The sequence below is a fragment of the Pocillopora damicornis genome, chromosome 7, assembly GCF_964200805.1.
Source record: "Pocillopora damicornis chromosome 7, jaPocDami1.2, whole genome shotgun sequence".
Lineage (NCBI taxonomy): Eukaryota > Metazoa > Cnidaria > Anthozoa > Scleractinia > Pocilloporidae > Pocillopora > Pocillopora damicornis.
In genome coordinates this window covers 9451230-9470979 of record NC_142676.1, presented here as the reverse complement: position 1 = coordinate 9470979, position 19750 = coordinate 9451230, and the positions used below count along the sequence as shown (strand labels likewise).

Sequence of the window (19750 nt, the reverse complement as noted above, 5' to 3'; positions counted from 1 at the left end):
TTAAAAAAACTATTTCTTTTTAAATTGCATCATATGCCATAATGTTATGTGACAACGGTTCATAAATAGACATTAAATCGCCGGGAGCGCGTAAACAAGTGTAGATCAGAAGTAGTTCGCATTGAACCCTTTCGCAAAACACATTCATTTAATCGTACTAAATAGATCCTGACGAAGGAGGAAGATCTGATCTCTTGAACCACCAAAAGGCTAGTCCAACAGCCTTAGCCTTGTCCATCACAATGGAGATTTCTTCATTGGTAACTTCGCTGTTGTGTCTCTTGGTCGCATCGAGTGGAGGTAATGAATATATTTTATAACAAATGGTGTTGAATTTTACTCTAGGAATCTTATTCGTGACTTTTCTTTAAGAAAAAGTGACGTCCATCCAATTTATAAAAGTCATCCACGTACATCGTTCTTTTTTTTTTTCTTTTTTCCATGATTGGAGACTTCAAATCATTTTTAACCTTCGTTTGAAATTCTCTAAAATCTCCAACTTCGTGTATTACGTAATGAGTATTTTACAAACTCATAAGTATGTTTTCTTTGCAAAAAGTTAGCAATATGCAGCTTTACTTGAAAGTGATGAAATATTGATTTTTTTGTATTTATTGGAGTTCATATCTTTCTCCGACAACAGCGTCAAGAATACAGCACACATCTCACCAACATGTATTCATAAAAGACGAGTTCCATTTCCTAGATGTTCCTGGAGTAGGAAGATCCTCAGCTCTCGACATCTATGATTGTATATTTAAATGCCTTTTGAATCCTCAATGCAATTCTGTAAACATGGCCGCTGAAACGGACGCCGTCAGAAAACTTTGGTGCGAGCTTCTTCCTTCTGACATATACAAGAATTCAAAGGATTACAACAAGAACATGAGTTCACATCATTTTTCTATGCAAGTAAGTGCTTCATTCTATGGTGCTTTTTCGTCAAAAACATTTTGGGGCTATGTTGTCGCTTTCTTTCATATACTTCCGTTTTAATTTCCAAGACTATGCTAATTTCTCTTCTTAGGACCAGTGTATCAAAGTGATGAAATGATAGATAGAAATGAAAATCAACGATTTAATGAATTGTTCTGATGAAAAGACTGCGACTTCAATTTATTTTGTTTCTTACAAATATACCGATAGAAAAATTATTTGCTGGCACAATTATCGTCAGCCGACGTTGGGCGCTAAAAGAGAGAATTTCCATGATACTGAAAAATATGAAACAGATAATGTCAAGCAGGAAGCTCAAGCAGGTGCCTAGGGGGAATGATAGAGCGAGGGTGGAATGATATGATAACAAAAGTTGTTTTTTAAAGAGTAGCTGTTCCGTTATAGTAAGGAAGTTGCTTTCAAACCGAAATATAGGTAATTAAAACACCGTAAACTAAACTTGACAAGTTTCCTCTCAACTGAGAGTTTCTCCCTGCCAGTGTAGATGGCCTTGAAATTTTGTCTTTGCTCAAAACCTGATATGCCAGCTTTTCATCAAGAATGCATTTGAAGACATAGGTATTAAAAAGTGATTTGCAAATGAAAAATGGATTGAGAAAGTCATTTGATAGGGACATGTAAATTATTTTTGCGATCAATGTGATTGACAGGGAGCTCTAGTAGAAATAAATGGATTTCACAAGAGTAACCCATTAAGAAACTTGACTTTGCAGATGCCTTTTTAGCCTCTGTAGACTGGTGTTTTATGATAAAATGTTTTGCTACTTCTACAGACACCTTGCTCTTCCTCTCCATGCCAAAATGGAGGTACGTGTTTAGCAAACTACAAAGAAAACACCTATCACTGCCTCTGTGAAGACGGCTTTATTGGAACATGTTGTGAAAAAGGTAAGCAATTTTTTTGCAAACTACAAAGAAGACACCTATCACTGCCTCTGTGAAGACGGCTTTATTGGAACATATTGTGAAAAAGGTAAGCATTTTTTTTTTGCAAACTCTGGGGCGCAATGGTGGTGGTGACAAGTGAGACGAATTTCAAGTAAAAAAAATGGCTCATAGACAATATGCAATAATGATGAAAGATGGGATATTCTGGAACTAAGCAATAGTCTGTGTATAAAAATCCCTTCCTTAAACAGAACCTTTTCGATAAAAATCTCCATTATCATTTTATTCACGTTAGTTTACCCAGGCAGAAAGTTTACTTATTTTTCAATAGAAAAAAATGTTGACAAATCTGTTAACATAAATATAGAGAATAATACATGGGCGCGCGTAGATATGGAATTTCTCTTCGAGTGTTGAACTTGATAGCTCACGAGTGAGCGTAGCGAACGAGTGAGATATCAAGTTGAACACGAGAAGAGAATTCCATATCTACAAACAACCATGTATTATTTTGTTTATCATATAAACACAAGTGCCCTTTACTGAGAAGAAAAGCCGACTTCATTAATGAATGAAAATAAATAAATCGACAGTCTCCGAATAACAATCGTAAAGTACGTTGGCGCTAACTCTTAAGATGGAAAAATGCGTTGAATCATGATTATAAAAACAATAATGGTCGTAATTTTCAATTTACAAAATTCTCATTCATTGACTTTGTCCTTACCGACAGAAGAAGTCTCTCAGGTAAACGGCAAAAATGGGCCAGTGACAAATCTTCTCGTTGTTGATTTTCATTCTCAGCCGAGAGATATGCTAACACTAAAGCCACTGAATACGTAACTTTCGGTTTTTCTTTTAGTATATTGGTTTTCTTCCCCTTTTAAGAAAGTTTGAACCTCACTGTCTGCCATCAATAGGGTTTTTCTTAGTGTTTTAGCCGCCATAAAATTCGAGGAAGCTCCGACCAACAATTTGTATTGAGAATCGTGAAGGCTTTGCCGTTCATTCATTAACCTGACCGAGTGGCGCCAAAGGCGAATGACGTGTCAGCAGCAGAAATCCCTGTTTAACACCGCAGTTTATGTGATAAAATAATTATAAGGTTTCGTTTATTGTAAGCACGATAAAATTATATTGGTGGTAACGATATTCGCAATGATTATAATAATAACAAAAGAATAATATACAGAGGGATGATGATTATAACATTAAGTGCCACAAAAAAATTTAAATAAAAATAGCTTTAAGGTGTTATAAAGGAAGACGTATGACCAAGCGACATCAACCTGTAACAAATCCAAAAAGCGCCGCTGCCAAGTACAGTGCACAGACTGAGAAGAATTATTTCCATAGAGTTTAGAAAAGAAAATCCTTCCAGCGTCAGAAAACCAAATCGACTCTGTACACAGTTTTTGCTCTGAATTCTGTAAAAGTTATTTAGGTAGCTTAGATTACTTTAAATAACGATGTGGCTTTTTTTTAAATAAATGTCCGTAATCAAACTATCCAGGAACCCCTTTGAATCATGGAAAAAAGATAGTAATTCAAACAAAGTCAAACTTCTTTTTTCCTTCCAGGTGCGGTTTCATGTAAGGAATTGCATGACGCCAACATGTGAGTTTTTGAGGAAAGCTGCGAACCAATATTCAACTATGCGATAAAGAACACTTTAATTTTTTGAGAATTTTTTATTGCTCTGTAATGGACTGTGGGAGGCGCAGTGGCCTTATGACGGGTTATAATGGTCGAGGGTCCTTGTGGTTACAAGGGTCGAGGGTCCGATATGGCCGTGTCAATGTCCTTGTCGACGGTGAAGGTGGACTAGTATCTCATGGTCGCCTCATGCTATAAAAACCGGGATAAGCTCCGGCTGGATGAGCCAGTTGAGTCGAGTGTATACCTCTGTACCGGCCTGACGATCTATCTGTTAAGGACTTTATATGAAACTTTCGTGCTGTTCAAATTCATCACTTTGTGCCTCTTTCAACAGGTTAAACAGGAGTCAAGTGGTTACTCTTCGCTTTAACTCAGAACCCGTTCCCGTTCTTTGTCAAATGGGAGATTTTGGATGTGGAGCAGGACCATGGACGCCAATCATGAAGACTGATGGCAACCAGGTTAGACATGAAGTATGTTATCAATATTCTCTGTTTAGTCAATTTCTGAAGCATATATTAGGTGTGAATTTGTTTTGCTTGCCACTTCCGTTAATAAAGGTGTTTAAATTTCGCGAATCCGTTGGCCATAACTAAGTGAAAAAAAGCTTGCAGACGTTAATTCACTGCTATTTAAGATCTACAAAAATGTTACGTGATTTGATTTGTGACAAAACCTCTTACGGTAAGCTCTTGGAAGTTCGTTGAATTCAAAAGTTTCTAACGCAAGCTGGATGGCACAAACCGTGAAAATAGGGAAAGTGAGACCGTGTCCCAAAAACAGGAGGTATCTGAACTATTGCCATTTCGTCAAGCCTCGAATGTTGAGACCGGTAATTAAGAGAAGCAAAATAACATTTTCTTCTTCCTTTTTAGAATACCTTCCATTTTGACTCTGTTTACTGGAATAATTCAAAAAGTTACAACCTCCCAGGAGGCCAGACTGGCTTTGATGGCAATGAGACCAAATTACCGACCTATTGGAGTATATCTTTCTCCAAGATCTGTCTTGGTATGAAGGTTGACCAACAGTTAAGATTTATTGTCATAAACCACATGGCTGCCTCTTTGCACTCACTTATCGCTGATGGGCATTACCGCGCCACTTCACTGGGTCGAGATTCATGGAAGTCCCTCCTTGGGTCACAGAGCTCATTGCAGCTAAACTGCAATAGGGAAGGCTTCAACTCTGATGGTGCGATTGTTAAAACAAGAATTGGTATCGTGTCTAACGAGGGGTCGGATGGCTGCGACAGTTGTGATTCAAGGATAGGGTTTGGTAGTGCTAATGGGGATGATGACTCCAACACGTGCGGAAACATAGCTTACTGGTACCCGGATAACGGTGAGAAAAGTATCAAAGCCATGGGATACATTTTCGCTCAATGATAAAAAAGGAAGTAATACTTAAACGCAGAACACAAACCTGACTTGAAAGGACCCATTTTTAACTTACGCTCAATCATATGCGTGTATAAAAACGATTCTTTGATATTTTCTTCTCACTGGAAGATGTAGCAAGCACAGGAAATGATGTTGTGTCTTAGTAGCTTCTTATTTGAAAGTAAGGGCAAGGACCTCTAAAGAGTGTATTCCTTTTTTAAAATTTATTTGGTTAATTTATTAAGTCTGTTCCATCAGAGATCAATTTTATCGATTAACAGGAATACAATTGCTTGTGGGGCGAGACAGCACCAAAGCTGGGGTTTTGACAAGTATGTCTCTCTCACAAGCAAACCCATACTGATATGAGCTTTAACCCCAAAGCATTTGCATATTGTGCAAGGGGGTAGGAATGGGGCCGTCTCTCACCTTTCGTAACTTTCTGCTTCTCCTGTTGATAAAAAAAATAATAATAAAAAATAGAAAGTTTGAATTTTACATAATTGTACTCTGAATTTCAGAAGCTGAACCTCACCTTCCTCTTTTAATGCACATTATATCAACTACTGCTCCATAGCTCACATTTTCTCCAATATCTTCGGGACATATCGAACAATTTCGTTCAAATTTTACGAGAATAATTTACGTAGGGCAATAAAACAGTTATTTTGAGTTCTTGATACTAAGTCAAAGTCCCTACAGAGAAATATGCTGAAGCAGAGCATGACATCCCCTCTCTTCGTACGTCATACTTCAGACGGTTTGATGATAAAGCCAACTCATGCTGTGAAAGCTTGGACGCCGTCGTTTATATACCCCCTAAGGAATAACTTAAGACCGCAAAAAATAGCTTATGGCAATTAGTTACAATGAGTAATTAGCACTACTGCACTTCAAACAACACCGTTCCTTCTGTTATAATTTCCATGTTCGACGATTTTTGTATTTATTCATTTTATTTTTTTGTGGTGTCTAGACAGTGAAACACTACCCAATACGAATCGCACCTCGATGTACAAAAACTACCTCATCACGTTTAGAATACTAGGATACCTTTTAGAAAACGGTGATGTGAATCAAAAGCATCAAAAATAAACTACCAAATGGAACATATCTCCCCACCCCACCCCCGTGATAAGTGGGTTTGTACTGATTGCGCTCGGCAACTTTTGAACATCTTTGGGCATTAGGAGCAACTTTTTGCTGCTATAGCAACTTCGAGCAATTTTTGCTTATCAGAGCAGTCTTTTAACAAAATATTGGTTAAGAGCACAATCATATCGAGCGTAAAATAGTCAACGATTTTATGAGAAACTATCACATAACCTGTCACTTGACTTGGCACGCCTATCGCGATCTTTATATCTAACATCATAACTGATAATTGGCTGAGATGATGTTTGGCAAGACTTCAAATACACCATGTGTTTTGTTTCATCAGACTTGAGGATGCCTAAATTTCGCCCATATTTACGAGTTACTGTTTAAAACTAAGTTCAAGCGATTTTTGTTTTCTTGACCGAAGTTGAAAATTATAGTCAAACGACGAAAAATGAAGTTTGTTTGATAAATAACCAACCAACAGCCAATTGTTACAATTTGGCAAGCACACATTTCGAAATTTTGCGATATTTCATATTCTGCTAGACCGCATAACTCGCTTTGTCCCTAATATCTCCAGAACCCACCAAATTCTCGCCAAAAGTAAAACGTCCATGATTGACATGCAAGGGAATGATTTTAAACAGCAATTAGAAATAACCGCTAAGCTCTTCTTTCTTAAAGTTGTTGAAATGGGCTAAAGGCACGATATTTCCTCTTCAGCTTGTCAATACTCACTCGGGGGCTAATTAACAATGCCAGAGCGGTATTGTAGAGACTTGGACCCTGTTGGTTGGGCGACATCTATGTATTTTAATAAAACATTTCATGCGACAGGAACCATTTCTCTGTGTGACAGATTTGTTTTATCACGTTTAGTCTTTAAAAGTCTCAAAAAACAACTAAGAGAATGAAATTCAGCTGTCTACTTCTGCGCTGCCTATTCTTTGTAGCCGTTCTCTTTTGAGTGACTTTCACGCTCTAAGGTAAGAGACAAACTTGACTGCATTGCATTCGCTTGCATATTTTCAAGCTTTTTCTTCCTATATCTTTATTCTATCTTTTATGTTTCGCTTTTCACGAGATTCATCATAAAACGCCTCTTAGCTTATCAGGCGTTTAAATTTCCATAGATATTGCTTAAGCTTAATCTACTATTAAACTTTCCACTGTCAAGATACGCTTCTGATCTGACGAAAATATGTTTATGAGTAAGCTATTTTGGTCTTTGTTGAGATACGAAAAGTAAAATAAAAGAAAGAAATTCATGAGAGTTGAAAGGACGGTTTACACTCTGCTGGTAACTGCTTTGTGAAAAGATAAAGCCAAAAGATCCGCGCGCTTCTGTTGTTTCGAATGTGCGCTCCCCTGAACTTCGGTAATATTTCGTTTTCATATTACAATAAAACATAAAAACAGGAAGGAGAAACTTGTAGTTTTCGCTATTGTCAGGTAGAGCCGACGATTACCATATTTAGTAATGTTTCACAATCGTTTTTTTCAAATGTAAGATGAGAGAGTTGTGTTATTTTCGTTCTTTTCACTCTCTCTCTATCGGACACAAATTCCAATCTGTTCCCTTACTAACGTTTTTGGGCATTTTTTGTCAATAAGGGATGGGTCACTCTAGAGCGAATTCAACTATTTACTTATTTTTCGCTAGTCAAATATTGGCAAAATAATTTGCAATTTCCTATTTTTGGCGGCGGTCGCATTAAACTAGTATCTTCTAACCAAAACTTCATTGATTGACACATACGTCAATCACAAACTCATCTCCCTCTATTAAAAGATAAAGAAAAATTCTCGCTCGAATTACTGGGCAAGAATGGACCGTCGTCGAATGATTATCTCTGCATTTTCGGGTTTTTGTGGAATTTTGCATTTCTTCCTTAGCAAAACAAAGAAGCGTTTTTTACATTGTTGGCACAATATCAGCAGGTTTTTAAGCGGCTAGCGTCAGCTTTTAGACGTAGAAGACGAAGACCTCGCTTAAATAGAGCTCGCTTTCCTAATCTTCCCTGGTCGAGGTCTCCTCGTCCCGCGTAGCCACGGTTCGAGATTGCGATTATATATCGTACTTCACTTTCTTTTTTCCTTGCCGATCTTTTTGGTTGAAGCTTGCACCACTTGTGCTGGTTTCGATAATTCCAGTGGAAGGAGAAGTACTCGTTGAAGCCGATTGCTCTACAAATTGCCGCCAATGACCGGGCCCAGGGTACGTGTCAGACATTCGTTCTAATTCCTCGTTCCGCTCAAACGAAAACTGAGGGTCAGATGGACAAGGAAAAAAATTGTATCCTTCCATCGCAAGCGGCAGATCACACTAGCGGACCACAGTATATTTTTTCCCGCTTAAATTTTATCTAGACAACTCTCGCGGACGATGACCGCTAAATGGTTTAAAAAACAAGATTGTTATCCTAGCCTGTAGTTTGGATTTCCAGTTTCTTAGTCTTAGTCTTAGTCTTAGTCTTAGTCTTAGTCTTAGTCTTAGTCTTAGTCTTAGTCTTCGAGAACTCGCCATTTTATCTCGGCTAGAGGGATTAGTCATGGTTGTTTGAGGCTAGTTATCCGGGTTTGGATCAGGCTAACTCATAAAAAGAAAAAAAAACAAACAAAGATCGAATAAAGCTGAGAAAGACTATAGATTCAAATATTTCGATCACTAATTTGATTTATTATAGTTTCCATCTAGGGAATGAAGCAAGCCGTAAAATTTGTTTTCTAGGAAAATTGAAGTAAAAACTAGAAATTACTGCATTCGATCCAAACTGCATGATAAATATAAACATGCACGCAAACAAAGACGCAATTTACCTAAGATTTCTTTAAAATTTCTTCTTTATTTCTGAGGAAATGATCCAAAATCGGTTAGTTTCTTCGTTTACCTAGTTGTGTGGTTGTTGATGGTGCTGTTTGACATTTTTGATGTTTTGAAATGTGTGCTTGCTCTAAAAGTAAATTAAAACAAAAATACCAGGAGTAACTTGAGGAATTAAACTATGCAAATGAATTGTGGCAATATCCATGGTGATGATACTGACAGCTGTACTTAAGTCAAATAAAAACCAAGTGAGTGATTTATTGAATTTGAAGTGAAGTGAAAAGATACTTTTCAGCTGAAATTGATAAAATCTAGGTCAATAATTAACAATTACTAACCGACACTTAGGTGCATAGTTGTTTTAGTATATACTCTTTTATTTCTGTCAGTATCCTGAAAATGGTCGCAAATTAAACTCTTAATTAAAGAGCGATAGCGTCCCTTCAGTTGCTCAAATGTGAATAGAGCTTGATAATCAATAACGGAGATGCCGATCACCGCGTGCGAAGAGTACTTTTCACCTGTGTGGTATATAGTGATACCAGTTCTGACCAAATCTAACTCAGTCTATTCAGGACTGCAATCACCCTTCACATTTCATTAAGGCGGCCTCATACACTCATAAATACTCATATATCACTGCTCATACTTTGATCAATTTTATCGCCATTTACTTGCGGCGTCGTGTTAGAATATTAACGGATCAACATAGATTTGAGTTAACATGTAATGTCAGTTCATTTTAGGGTCACTAAAATGTATCCAAGATAGACACCTATTTTCTGAGCAGAGCGGAGTAAACTTCAGGAACTGTCAGTTAATAAGATTTAGCCATCGAACGATTATACTGAGAAAATGAAAACCTTGTCTTTGTCAACTGTTTGTGCGCTGGTTGTTGTTCTTCTTGTTTGGGATAATTGGTCTCATTACGGTGCAGTTGCGACCCACGGTAAGGAAACTCCGTTTTAACACTATAACTCTAATTTCTACATAGTTTTTTTTTTTTTTCAAAATTTAAATCATCTCCTTTTGGACTTATTATCCACAAAAACGTGAAAAAAAGGTCTAACATTCCAGCTACACGTATTGTAAGATCCACAGCATTGACCACACAAGTGTGGATTAAATGTGAAAAAAAAAAAAGGCGTGTTAGAAAAATGTTCCAATCACGGCTCCAAACATAACATCCTGTCGGGGAGTACTCTCAAGTAAAAAAAAAACAAACAAACAAACAAACAAGTAAAGAAAAAAAAGCAAAACAAGCAAAAAGAGGAGACAATGAAAAGAATGCAATAGCTCCTCGGCATACACCAACATTTTCCTCAAAATTCCATAAATTAGAGATATAAAGCTAGACTTCTCTAGATTCCTAAGCAAGAAAACGCCTTGAGAGTATCTCCATTCATTTTGTAATTGTGAATGCACATGATACTAAAAAGAATGTTTAACTTGAGACATATTTACATACTTTTCAATGAGCAATTTTTGTTATCATGCCTTTCAGACGTGTGCGGACGTCATGTGAAATATACTGCTGTCATTAAGGGCTATGCTCTTTATGGTCACGTGATTCAGAACCTTACGCTTCCGGTTGATATACAAGACCCCTGCAGGACTCAGTGTGTTATGGAAAGTCGCTGCGTAGCAATCAATATTGGTCCACACTTCGGCGATCATATTATATGTGAACTAAGTGATTCAGACGGAACTGAATACCCCCAAGATCTCAAGCCTCGGAATGATTTTATTTACATTGGTACTGAGGTAAGAGTGTGGATAAAACAAAGACGGGATTTTGAATTTTTTTTTTTTTTTTTTTTTTTTAAGAACGAATTTTTTTGTTTCCCCAATAAGAACCGATGCAGTAATAACCCATGCCTTAACAATGGGACTTGCCTTAATGGGTATACCAAGAAAGGCTACATTTGTCTTTGTGGATCTCTCTACAGTGGAGAACACTGTGAAACAGGTAACACATACATTTTATTTTAAGCAAATGAAGATCATCGCAGTATATACTCAACTTAAGCAGTTGAGAAATAAGGCCTGAAAAAAATTCAGGCCTGAACGGGAATCGAACCCATGACCTCTGCGATACCGGTGCAGCGCTCTAACCAACTGAGCTATCAAGCCAACTGGGAGCTGGTCAATTGTGAGTTCGTTATATACCCGTAGATGGAGAAGGTGTGATAAGAATACATGAAAGTCATATATTTGTACTGCGGAAAATACATTTTAAGCAAATGAAGATCATCGCAGTATATACTCAACTTAAGCAGTTGAGAAATAAGGCCTGAAAAAAAATGTATTTTCCGCAGTACAAATATATGACTTTCATGTATTCTTATCACACATACATTTTATGTTGGATATACCAGAAATATAAGATTATTCAGCACAGTCGAATATACCAAATTTATTTCATTTGTTTGAATTGACGGGCTGAATAGCTTGTTAAGCGACCAAACAACGATTGAATGATAGTCGTTTCGAGAAGTTACGTTACATTACGGCACATCACCTTTGTTACATTACGTAATGTTATTTTATATTACGTTGCTTCGTTTGGTTTGGGTTTGTTTTGTTTTGTTTTGTTTCTCTTGCTTGCTTGCTTTTTTGTGTGTTTTACTTTTTGTTTTGGTTTTATTTTTGTTAAAAAAATAAAAATAAAAATGAAAATGAAACATGTCATTCACATGCTGTGAGTAATTTTACATAGCTGAACATCTTGTGGAGTGGAACTCCAGCGAATGGACGCTGATAATAAAGATGGACGGTAATAAGGTACAAACTTGCTTTCAAATGTTTATTTTTCGTCTATTTATCTAGCTGTCAATGAATGATATCCGTTCAAATATTCATTCTCACGTATCCATTCATTTATCTACACGTAATAAGTTGAGTATCTCTTAATTTATATATCACTTTATTTCTTTTGCGAAGAAAATAAACTGAGAAATTGCTTATCATTGTGTCCCCATCTTTCCTCATATTTTGGCTCAGAAATATACAATGTTCCTTTCGTCGTTTTTCGACACCCTACGTCAGAAGGATCTCAATATATTCGCGAAGTATATTGTTTTAAAACAGCAGAGAAAAGGATTTTGGATTCAGATAAAAATACACGTGTTACACATGGTTATGAGTATATCAAATCGTGAAATATTATACTCAAACATTCAGTAAAATTGATTTCTTGCTTTTTTATTTAAGTGATCAGCGATGAAGGTTGTTCTTTCCATTAAGATATGCGAAAAACTAACTTTTTTGAGGAAAACTGATTTGATTTCCCCGTCTTTTTCTTGTTTTAAGTTCTACAAAAGTCAAAGGATGTTAGTTATAAAAGACTGACTAACTTGGATATGTTGTGTGCCGTATTCTGAGTTGAAGCGATATTAACTACCGTTCATTTGTTTCTCCTGGATGCTCTGGCCCTAGGACACGTTTTCCTATGATTCCGTTCTGTGGACCAATAAGGATACTTTTAACCTTCCCGGAGGAAAAACTGGGCTCGACACACAAGAAACTAAACTACCAACTTACTGGGAGAAACCTTTCTCTAAGATCTGCCTTGGTATGAGGATCGGAAGTCACACCAATTTCATAGTCATTCATATGGAGGCAACTTCCCTTTATTCACTAATCGCTGACGGGCAGTATCGTGGCATTTCGCTTGGTCGTGATAAATGGAAGTCGTTGATTGGTGCAGACGCATCCCTGCAGCTTAACTGCAACAAAGAGGGCTTCAACTCACAGGGCTATCCCATGTACTCGAAAGCAAGGATTGGTATTATTGGTAACGACCAATCTGATTGTGGAAGCGCTGATTCCAGAATCGGTTTTGGTACAGGAGGAGGCAACCCTGACAAATCAATCACGTGTGGCAACGTGGCTGGTTATGGAGCAGATAATGGGAACAGATATATTAAGGCAATAGGATATATCATGGTACAGTGACAAGGAAACTAGTACAATAAATACTTTAAAAATTTCTTATTTCTCACTACAGCTACAAATCGTCTCTTGAAGACCACTTTTGTGGCAAAATTGTTTGAACACAAAGTAATCATCAATGAAAAGCAAAGGTGAGAGGGAGAAATGCATAAATGCATTCCCCACAAAACTTAGAATGGAAAAAAAATGATAAAAAGTAGGAATGGTGTGATCATCCATGTCAAGAGCTCGTTATTTCCCCCATATTTACAAAGGTTGCGTAAGTGTACAAACCATGTTGGATTGTTTGAACAGCGGCAGTTACTCATAAAGAAATAGCTCACTCGTTTGTTCCCAATTCCTGTTAATTTCAATGAGTTGTCTATACGTTTTTTCTCAAGTAAAACAATACAGACCACCATGCATTTTTAATTGGATATTTGATGTTTACGGTAAATGCCAATGGCACGAGCAAATTATGATTTTTCCCAAAATCCTTAGACCAACCCTGTAAAAATTAATAAAAATGATGATGACAATAGCGATAATAGTAATGGTAGTAATAATTATGATGATAATACTAATAACATCAATAATGATAATACATGTCATTAATATGATAATAGTAATGATGATAATGTCAGCAAATAAAAAGACGCCTAAAAGCAGCAGGCAATACATTTGATTTTTACTTTTTTTGTTTGTTTTTGTTGTTGTTGTTGTTACTGACGTTATTATTATCATTCACGTACAGTGCCTGACTGAGGTTAATGGACAAAATTCCCCTTAGTATAATTACCAACAGTAGGCATCCAGAGTTTTCGTGTCTTTAAATGAATTTCTGTCGCTTCTTAAGAAAACGAGGCCTTGGTTGTTAAATAGATAGCAGGCAGAACGCAAAGCAAATTGTGAAATAATTGATGAGATACATTCCATCCCAAAGAGCCTTTCTGTCAGTTTATGCTCGCTTCCCATCCCAAGACTATATAATAATAACGAAAACATTCGCTAGATTTAAAGCTTCACGCAAACACGGGAGAGAAAAGAGAAAAAGGGAGGTGAATAAGCGCTATTCAAACGTTGAATTATTTTTTTCAGCTCTGTGAGAAAGGATGCTCTAAATCATAATTGACTTTAAACGGAGACTTCTTCTTTCTTATGCGCACAAGTGAGCCATTAAAAGTCCGAATCACCACTAAAGTTCACCTTTAAAAGTCATGTTTCATATTTTTTTCAAAGGCTTTGCATTTGGCATACAAAAGAAAGTATAAAAGAAATGTCTTCGAGGGATATTATCTACAATCAATTTTAGAGCAAGATCGTTGTTATCAAAAATTTATGAACCTTTCTCTAGTTGCAAAGAATTAATTATCTTTGCGAAACCGAAATTTAAGCTTTTGTTGCTGTGATGTTGCACTGAATCGGTAGTTCATAGTCACGTTTATGGTGGTTTAAAAAAAACACACATGCACATACACACACACACGCACACTTGCAAATAAAAGTCTACCCTCAGTTACTATATTGTTTCTTTTTAAATTGCACCATATGCCATAATTTTATGTGGCAACGGTTCATAAATAGACAGTAAATCGCCGGGAGCGCGTAAACAAGTGTAGATCAGAAGTTAGCACTGAACCCATTCGCAAAACACATTCATTTAATCGTACTAAATAGATCCTGACGAAGGAGGAAGATCTGATCTCTTGAACCACCAAAAGGCTAGTCCAACAGCCTTAGCCTTGTCCATCACAATGGAGATTTCTTTATTAATAACTTCGTTGTTGTGTCTCTTGGTCGCATCGAGTGGAGGTAATGAATATATTTTATAACAAATGGTGGTGAATTTTACTCTAGGAATCTCATTCGTGACCTTTCTTTAAAAAAAGTGACCTCCATCCAATTTATAAAAGTCATCCACGTACATCGTTCTTTTTTTTTTTCTTTTTACCATGATTGGAGACTTAAAATCATTTTTAACCTTCGTTTGAAATTCGCTGAAATTTCCAGCTTCTTGTATTGCGTAATAAGCATTTTACAAACTCATAAGTATGTTTCTTTTCAAAAGGTTAGCAATATGCAGCTTTACTTGAAAGCGATGAAATATTGATTTGTTGGTATTTATTGGGGTTCATATCTTTCTCCGACGACAGCGTCAAGAATACAGCAAACCTCTCACCAACATGTATTCATAAAAGACGAGTTCCATTTCCTTGATGTTCCTGGAGTAGGAAGATCCTCAGCTCTCGACATCTATGACTGTATATTTAAATGCCTCTCGAATCCTCAATGCAATTCTGTAAGAATTCAAAGGATTACAACAAGAACATGAGTTCACATCATTTTTCTATGAAAGTAAGTGCTTCATTCTATGGTGCTTTTTCGTCAAAAACATTTTGGGGCTATGCTGTCGCTTTCCTTCATATAGTTCGGTTATTATTTCCAAGGCGATGCTAGTTTCTCTTCTTGGGACCAGTGAATCAAAGGGTGATCAATTACTTTTTTTCTTACAAATATACCGATAGAAAAATTATTTGCTGGCGCAAGTATCGTCAGCCCACGTTGGGCGAGAAAAAAAAGAATTTCCATGATACTGAAAAATATTAAACAGATAATGTCAAGCAGGAAGCTCAAGTAGGTGCCTAGAGGGAGTAAGAGAGCGGGGGTGGAATGATATGATAACAAAAGCTGTTTTTTAAAGAGTAGCTATTCCGTTATAGTAAGGAAGTTGCTTTCAAACCGAAATATAGGAACACTGTAAACTAAACTTGACAAGTTTCCCTCAACTGAGAGTTTCTCCCTGCCAATGAAGATGGCCTTGAAATTTTGTCTTTGTCCAAAACCTGATATGCCAGCTCTTCATCAAGAATGCATTTGAAGAAATAGGTATTAAAAACTGATTTGCAAATGAAAAATGGGTTGAAAAAGTCATTTGATAGGGACATGTAAATTGTCTTTGCGAACAATGTGATTGACAGGGAGCTCTAGCAAAAATAAATGGATGTCACATTTCCTTTACAAGAGTAACCTATTAAGAAACTTGACTTTGCAGATACCTTTTTTAGCCTCTGGAGACTGGTGTTTTATGATAAACTGTTTTGCTACTTCAACAGACACCTTGCTCTTCCTCTCCATGCCAAAATGGAGGTACGTGTTTAACAAACTACAAAGAAGACACCTATCACTGCCTCTGTGAAGACGGCTTTATTGGAACATATTATGAAAAAGGTAAGCATTTTTTTTTGCAAACTCTGGGGCGCAATGGTGGTGGTGACAAGTGAGACGAATTTCAAGTAAAAAAAAATAGCTTATAGACAATATGCAATAATGATGAAAGATGGGATATTCTGGAACTAAGCAATAGTCTGTGTATAAAAAATCCCTTCCTTAAAAAGATCCTTTTCGGTAAAAATTTCATTATCATTTTACTCACGTTAGTTTACCCAGGCAGAAAATTTACTTGTTTTTCAATAGAAAAAAAATTGACAAATCTGTAACCATAGATAATAATCATAAGATTTCATTTTATTGTAAGCACGATAAAATTATATCGGTGGTAACGATAATAATAATGATTATTACCAATATTCAACTATGCGATAAAGAACACTTTAATTTTTTGAGAATTTTTTTATTGCTCTGTAATGGACTGTGGGAGGTGCAGTGGCCTTATGACGGGTTATAATGGTCGAGGGTCCTTGTGGTTACAAGGGTCGAGGGTCCGATATGGCCGTGTCAATGTCCTTGTCGATGGTGATGGTGGACTAGTATCTCATAGTCACCTCATGCTATAAAAACCGGGATAAGTTCCTGCTGGATGAGCCAGTTGAGTCGAGTGTATACCTCTGTACTGACCTAACGATCTATCTGTTAAGGACTTTATATGAAATCTTCATATATTATAGTGCGTACTGTTCAAACTCATCACTTTGTGCCTCTTTCAACCAGTTAAACAGTCAAGTGGTTACTCTTCGCTTTAACTCAGAACCCGTTTCCGTTCTTTGTCAAATGGGAGATTTTGGATGTGGAGCAGGACCATGGACGCCAATCATGAAGACTGATGGCAACCAGGTTAGACATGAAGTGTGTAATCAATATGGCTCTGCTTAGTCAATTTCTGAAGGATATATTAGGTGTGAATTTGTTTGCTTGCCACTTCCATCAATAAAGGTGTTTAAATTTCGCGAATCTTGGCCATAACTAAGTGAAAAAAAGCTTGCAGACGTTAATTCACTGCTAATTAGGATCTACAAAAATGTTACGTGATTTGACTTGTGACAGAACCTCTTATGGTAAGCTCTTGGAAGTTCGTTGAATTCAAAAGTTTCTAACGCAAGCTGGATGGCACAAATCGTGAAATTAGGGAAAGGGAGGCCGAGTCCCAAAAACAGGAGGTATCTGAACTATTGCCATTTCATCAAGCCTCGAATGTTGAGACCGGTAATTAAGAGAAGCAAAATAACATTTTCTTCTTCCTTTTTAGAATACCTTCCATTTTGACTTTGTTCACTAGAATAATTCAAAAAGTTACAACCTCCCAGGAGGCCAGACTGGCTTTGATGGCAATGAGACCAAATTACCGACCTATTGGAGTACATCTTTCTCCAAGATCTGTCTTGGTATGAAGGTTGACCAACAGCTAAGATTTATTGTCATAAACCACATGGCTGCCTCTTTGCATTCACTTATCGCTGATGGGCATTACCGTGCCACTTCATTGGGTCGAGATTCATGGAAGTCCCTCCTTGGGTCACAGAGCTCATTGCAGCTAAACTGCAATAGGGAAGGTTTCAACTCTTATGGTGCGATTGTTAAAACAAGAATTGGTATCGAGCCTAACGAGGGGTCGGATGGCTGCGACAGTTTTGATTCAAGGATAGGGTTTGGTGGTGCTAACGGGGATGATGACTCCAACACGTGTGGAAACAAAACTTACTTGTACCCGAATAACGGTGACAAAAGTATTAGAGCAATGGATACATTTTCGCTCAATGAAAAAAAAGGAAGTAATACTTAAACGCGCGAGAACACAAACTCGACTTGAAATGACCCATTTTTAACGGACTCTCAATCATATGCGTGTATCAAAATGATTCTTTGATATTTTATTCTCACTGGAAGATGTAACCAGCACAGGAAATGATGCTGTGTCTCAGTAGCTTCTTAGTTGAAAGTAAGGGCAAGGACGTCTAAAGAGTGTATTCCTTTCTTAAATTTTATTTGGTTAATTTAGTAAGTCTGTTCCATCAGAGATGGAATTTTATCAATCAACAGGAATACAATTACTTGTGTGACGAAACAGCACAAAGCTGGGGTTTTGACAAGTATGTCTCTCTCACAAGCAAACCCATACTGATATGAGCTTTCACCCCAAAGTATTTGCATATTGTGCAAGGGGGTAGGAATGGGGGCGTCTCTCACCTTTCGTAACTTTCTGCTTCTCCTGTTGATAAAAAAAGTAATAATAAAAAAATAGAAAGTTTGAATTTTACCTAATTGTACTCTGAATTTCAGTAGCTGAACCTCACCTACCTCTTTTAATGCACATTATATCAACTGCTGTTTCATAGCTCACATTTTCTTCAAAATTTTCGGGACATATCGAACAATTTCGTTCAAATTTTACGAGAATAATTTACTTAAGGCAATTAAACAGTTATTTGAGTTCGTGATACTAAGACAAAGTCCCTACAGAGAAATATGCTGAAGCAAAGAATGACATCCCCTCTCTTCTTGTACGTCAGATGGTTTGATGATAAAGCCAACTCATGCAGTGAAAGCTTGGACGCCGTCGTTTATATACCCCCTAAGGAATAACTTAAGAACGCAAAGAATAGCTTATGGCAATGAGTTACAATGAGTAATTAGCACTACTGCACTTCAAGCAACACCGTTCCTTCTATTATAATTTCCATACTCGACGATTTTTGTATTTATTCATTTTATTTTTTTGCGGTGTCTAGACAGTGAAACACTACCCAATACGAGTCGCACACGATGGACTTTACAAAAACTACCTCATCACGTTTAGAATACTTTGAAAACGGTGATGTGAATCAAAAGCGTCGAAAATAAATTACCAGATGGAACATATCTCCCCACCCCACCCCCGCTAGTAGTGAGTCTGTACCGATTGCGCTCAGCAATTTTTGAAGAACTTTGGGCATTAGGAGCAACTTTTTGCTGCTCTAGCAACTTCGAGCAATTTCTGCCTATCGGAGCAATTTTTGAGCAAAAGATAGGTTTAGAGCACAATCATATCAATCGTGAAAAATTTAACGAAAACCTGTCACTTGACTAGGCACGCCTATCGCGATCTTTATATCTAACATCATAACTGATAATTGGCTGAGATGACGTTTGGCAAGACTTCAAATACACCATGTGTTTTGTTCCATCAGACTTGAGTATCCCTAAATTTCGCCCATATTTGCAAGTCACAGTTTAAAACGAAGTTTCAAGGGATTTTTGTTTTCTTGACCGATGTTGAAAACTATCGTCAAACGAAGAAAAATAAAGCTTGTTTGACAAATAACCAACCAACAGCCAATTGTTACAATTTGGCATGCACACATTTCGAAATTTTGCGATATTTCATATTCTTCTAGACCGCATAACTCACTTTGTCTCTAATATCTCCAGAACCCAGCAAATTCTCGCCAAAAGTAAAACGTCCATGGTTGACATGCAAGGGAATGATTTTAAACAGCAATTAGAAATAACCGCTAAGTTCTTCTTTATTCAAGTTGTTAAAATGGGCACGATATTTCCTCTCCACCTTGTCAATACTCACTCGGGGGCTAATTAACAATGCCAGAGCGGTAATGTAAAGACTTGGAGCCTGTCGGTTGGGCGACATCTAAGTATTTTAACATTCCACGCAACGGGAACCATTTCTCTGTGTGACAGAGATTTGTTTTATCATGTTTAGTCTTTAAAAGTCTCAAAAAAAACTTCGAGAATGAAATCTGCTGTCTACCTCTACGCTGCCTATTCTTTGTAG

The 19750-nt window shown here is 37.0% G+C and overlaps 1 protein-coding gene and 2 pseudogenes across 2 annotated transcripts; all 3 read left to right on the top strand.

Moving 5' to 3' along the window:
- Positions 1-679: 679 nt before the first annotated feature.
- Positions 680-5347, top strand: LOC149042441 (putative skeletal organic matrix protein 5 pseudogene; annotated as a pseudogene). Its single transcript, XR_016188806.1, has 3 exons — positions 680-989; positions 3839-3965; positions 4380-5347. The product of XR_016188806.1 is annotated as a putative skeletal organic matrix protein 5 pseudogene (transcript).
- Positions 5348-9669: 4322 nt separating this feature from the next.
- Positions 9670-12902, top strand: LOC149042440 (uncharacterized). Its single transcript, XM_089213588.1, has 5 exons — positions 9670-9763; positions 10319-10578; positions 10669-10783; positions 11534-11598; positions 12253-12902. Exons 1-5 carry the CDS (start codon positions 9670-9672, stop codon positions 12769-12771), a joined length of 1053 nt encoding a protein of 350 aa, XP_089069714.1. The 3' UTR covers positions 12772-12902.
- A 2986-nt stretch (positions 12903-15888) lies between these two features.
- On the top strand, positions 15889-17764 carry LOC149042439 (putative skeletal organic matrix protein 5 pseudogene; annotated as a pseudogene).
- Positions 17765-19750: the final 1986 nt, after the last annotated feature.

Bases quoted from the DNA above. Each gene is read 5' to 3' on its own strand.
- LOC149042440 (XM_089213588.1), top strand. From the start codon at position 9,670: ATGAAAACCTTGTCTTTGTCAACTGTTTGTGCGCTGGTTGTTGTTCTT. The intron at 10,579-10,668 runs GTAAGAGTGTGG...TTCCCCAATAAG, and splicing joins TTATTTACATTGGTACTGAG to AACCGATGCAGTAATAACCC. The intron at 10,784-11,533 runs GTAACACATACA...AATTTTACATAG, and splicing joins TGGAGAACACTGTGAAACAG to CTGAACATCTTGTGGAGTGG.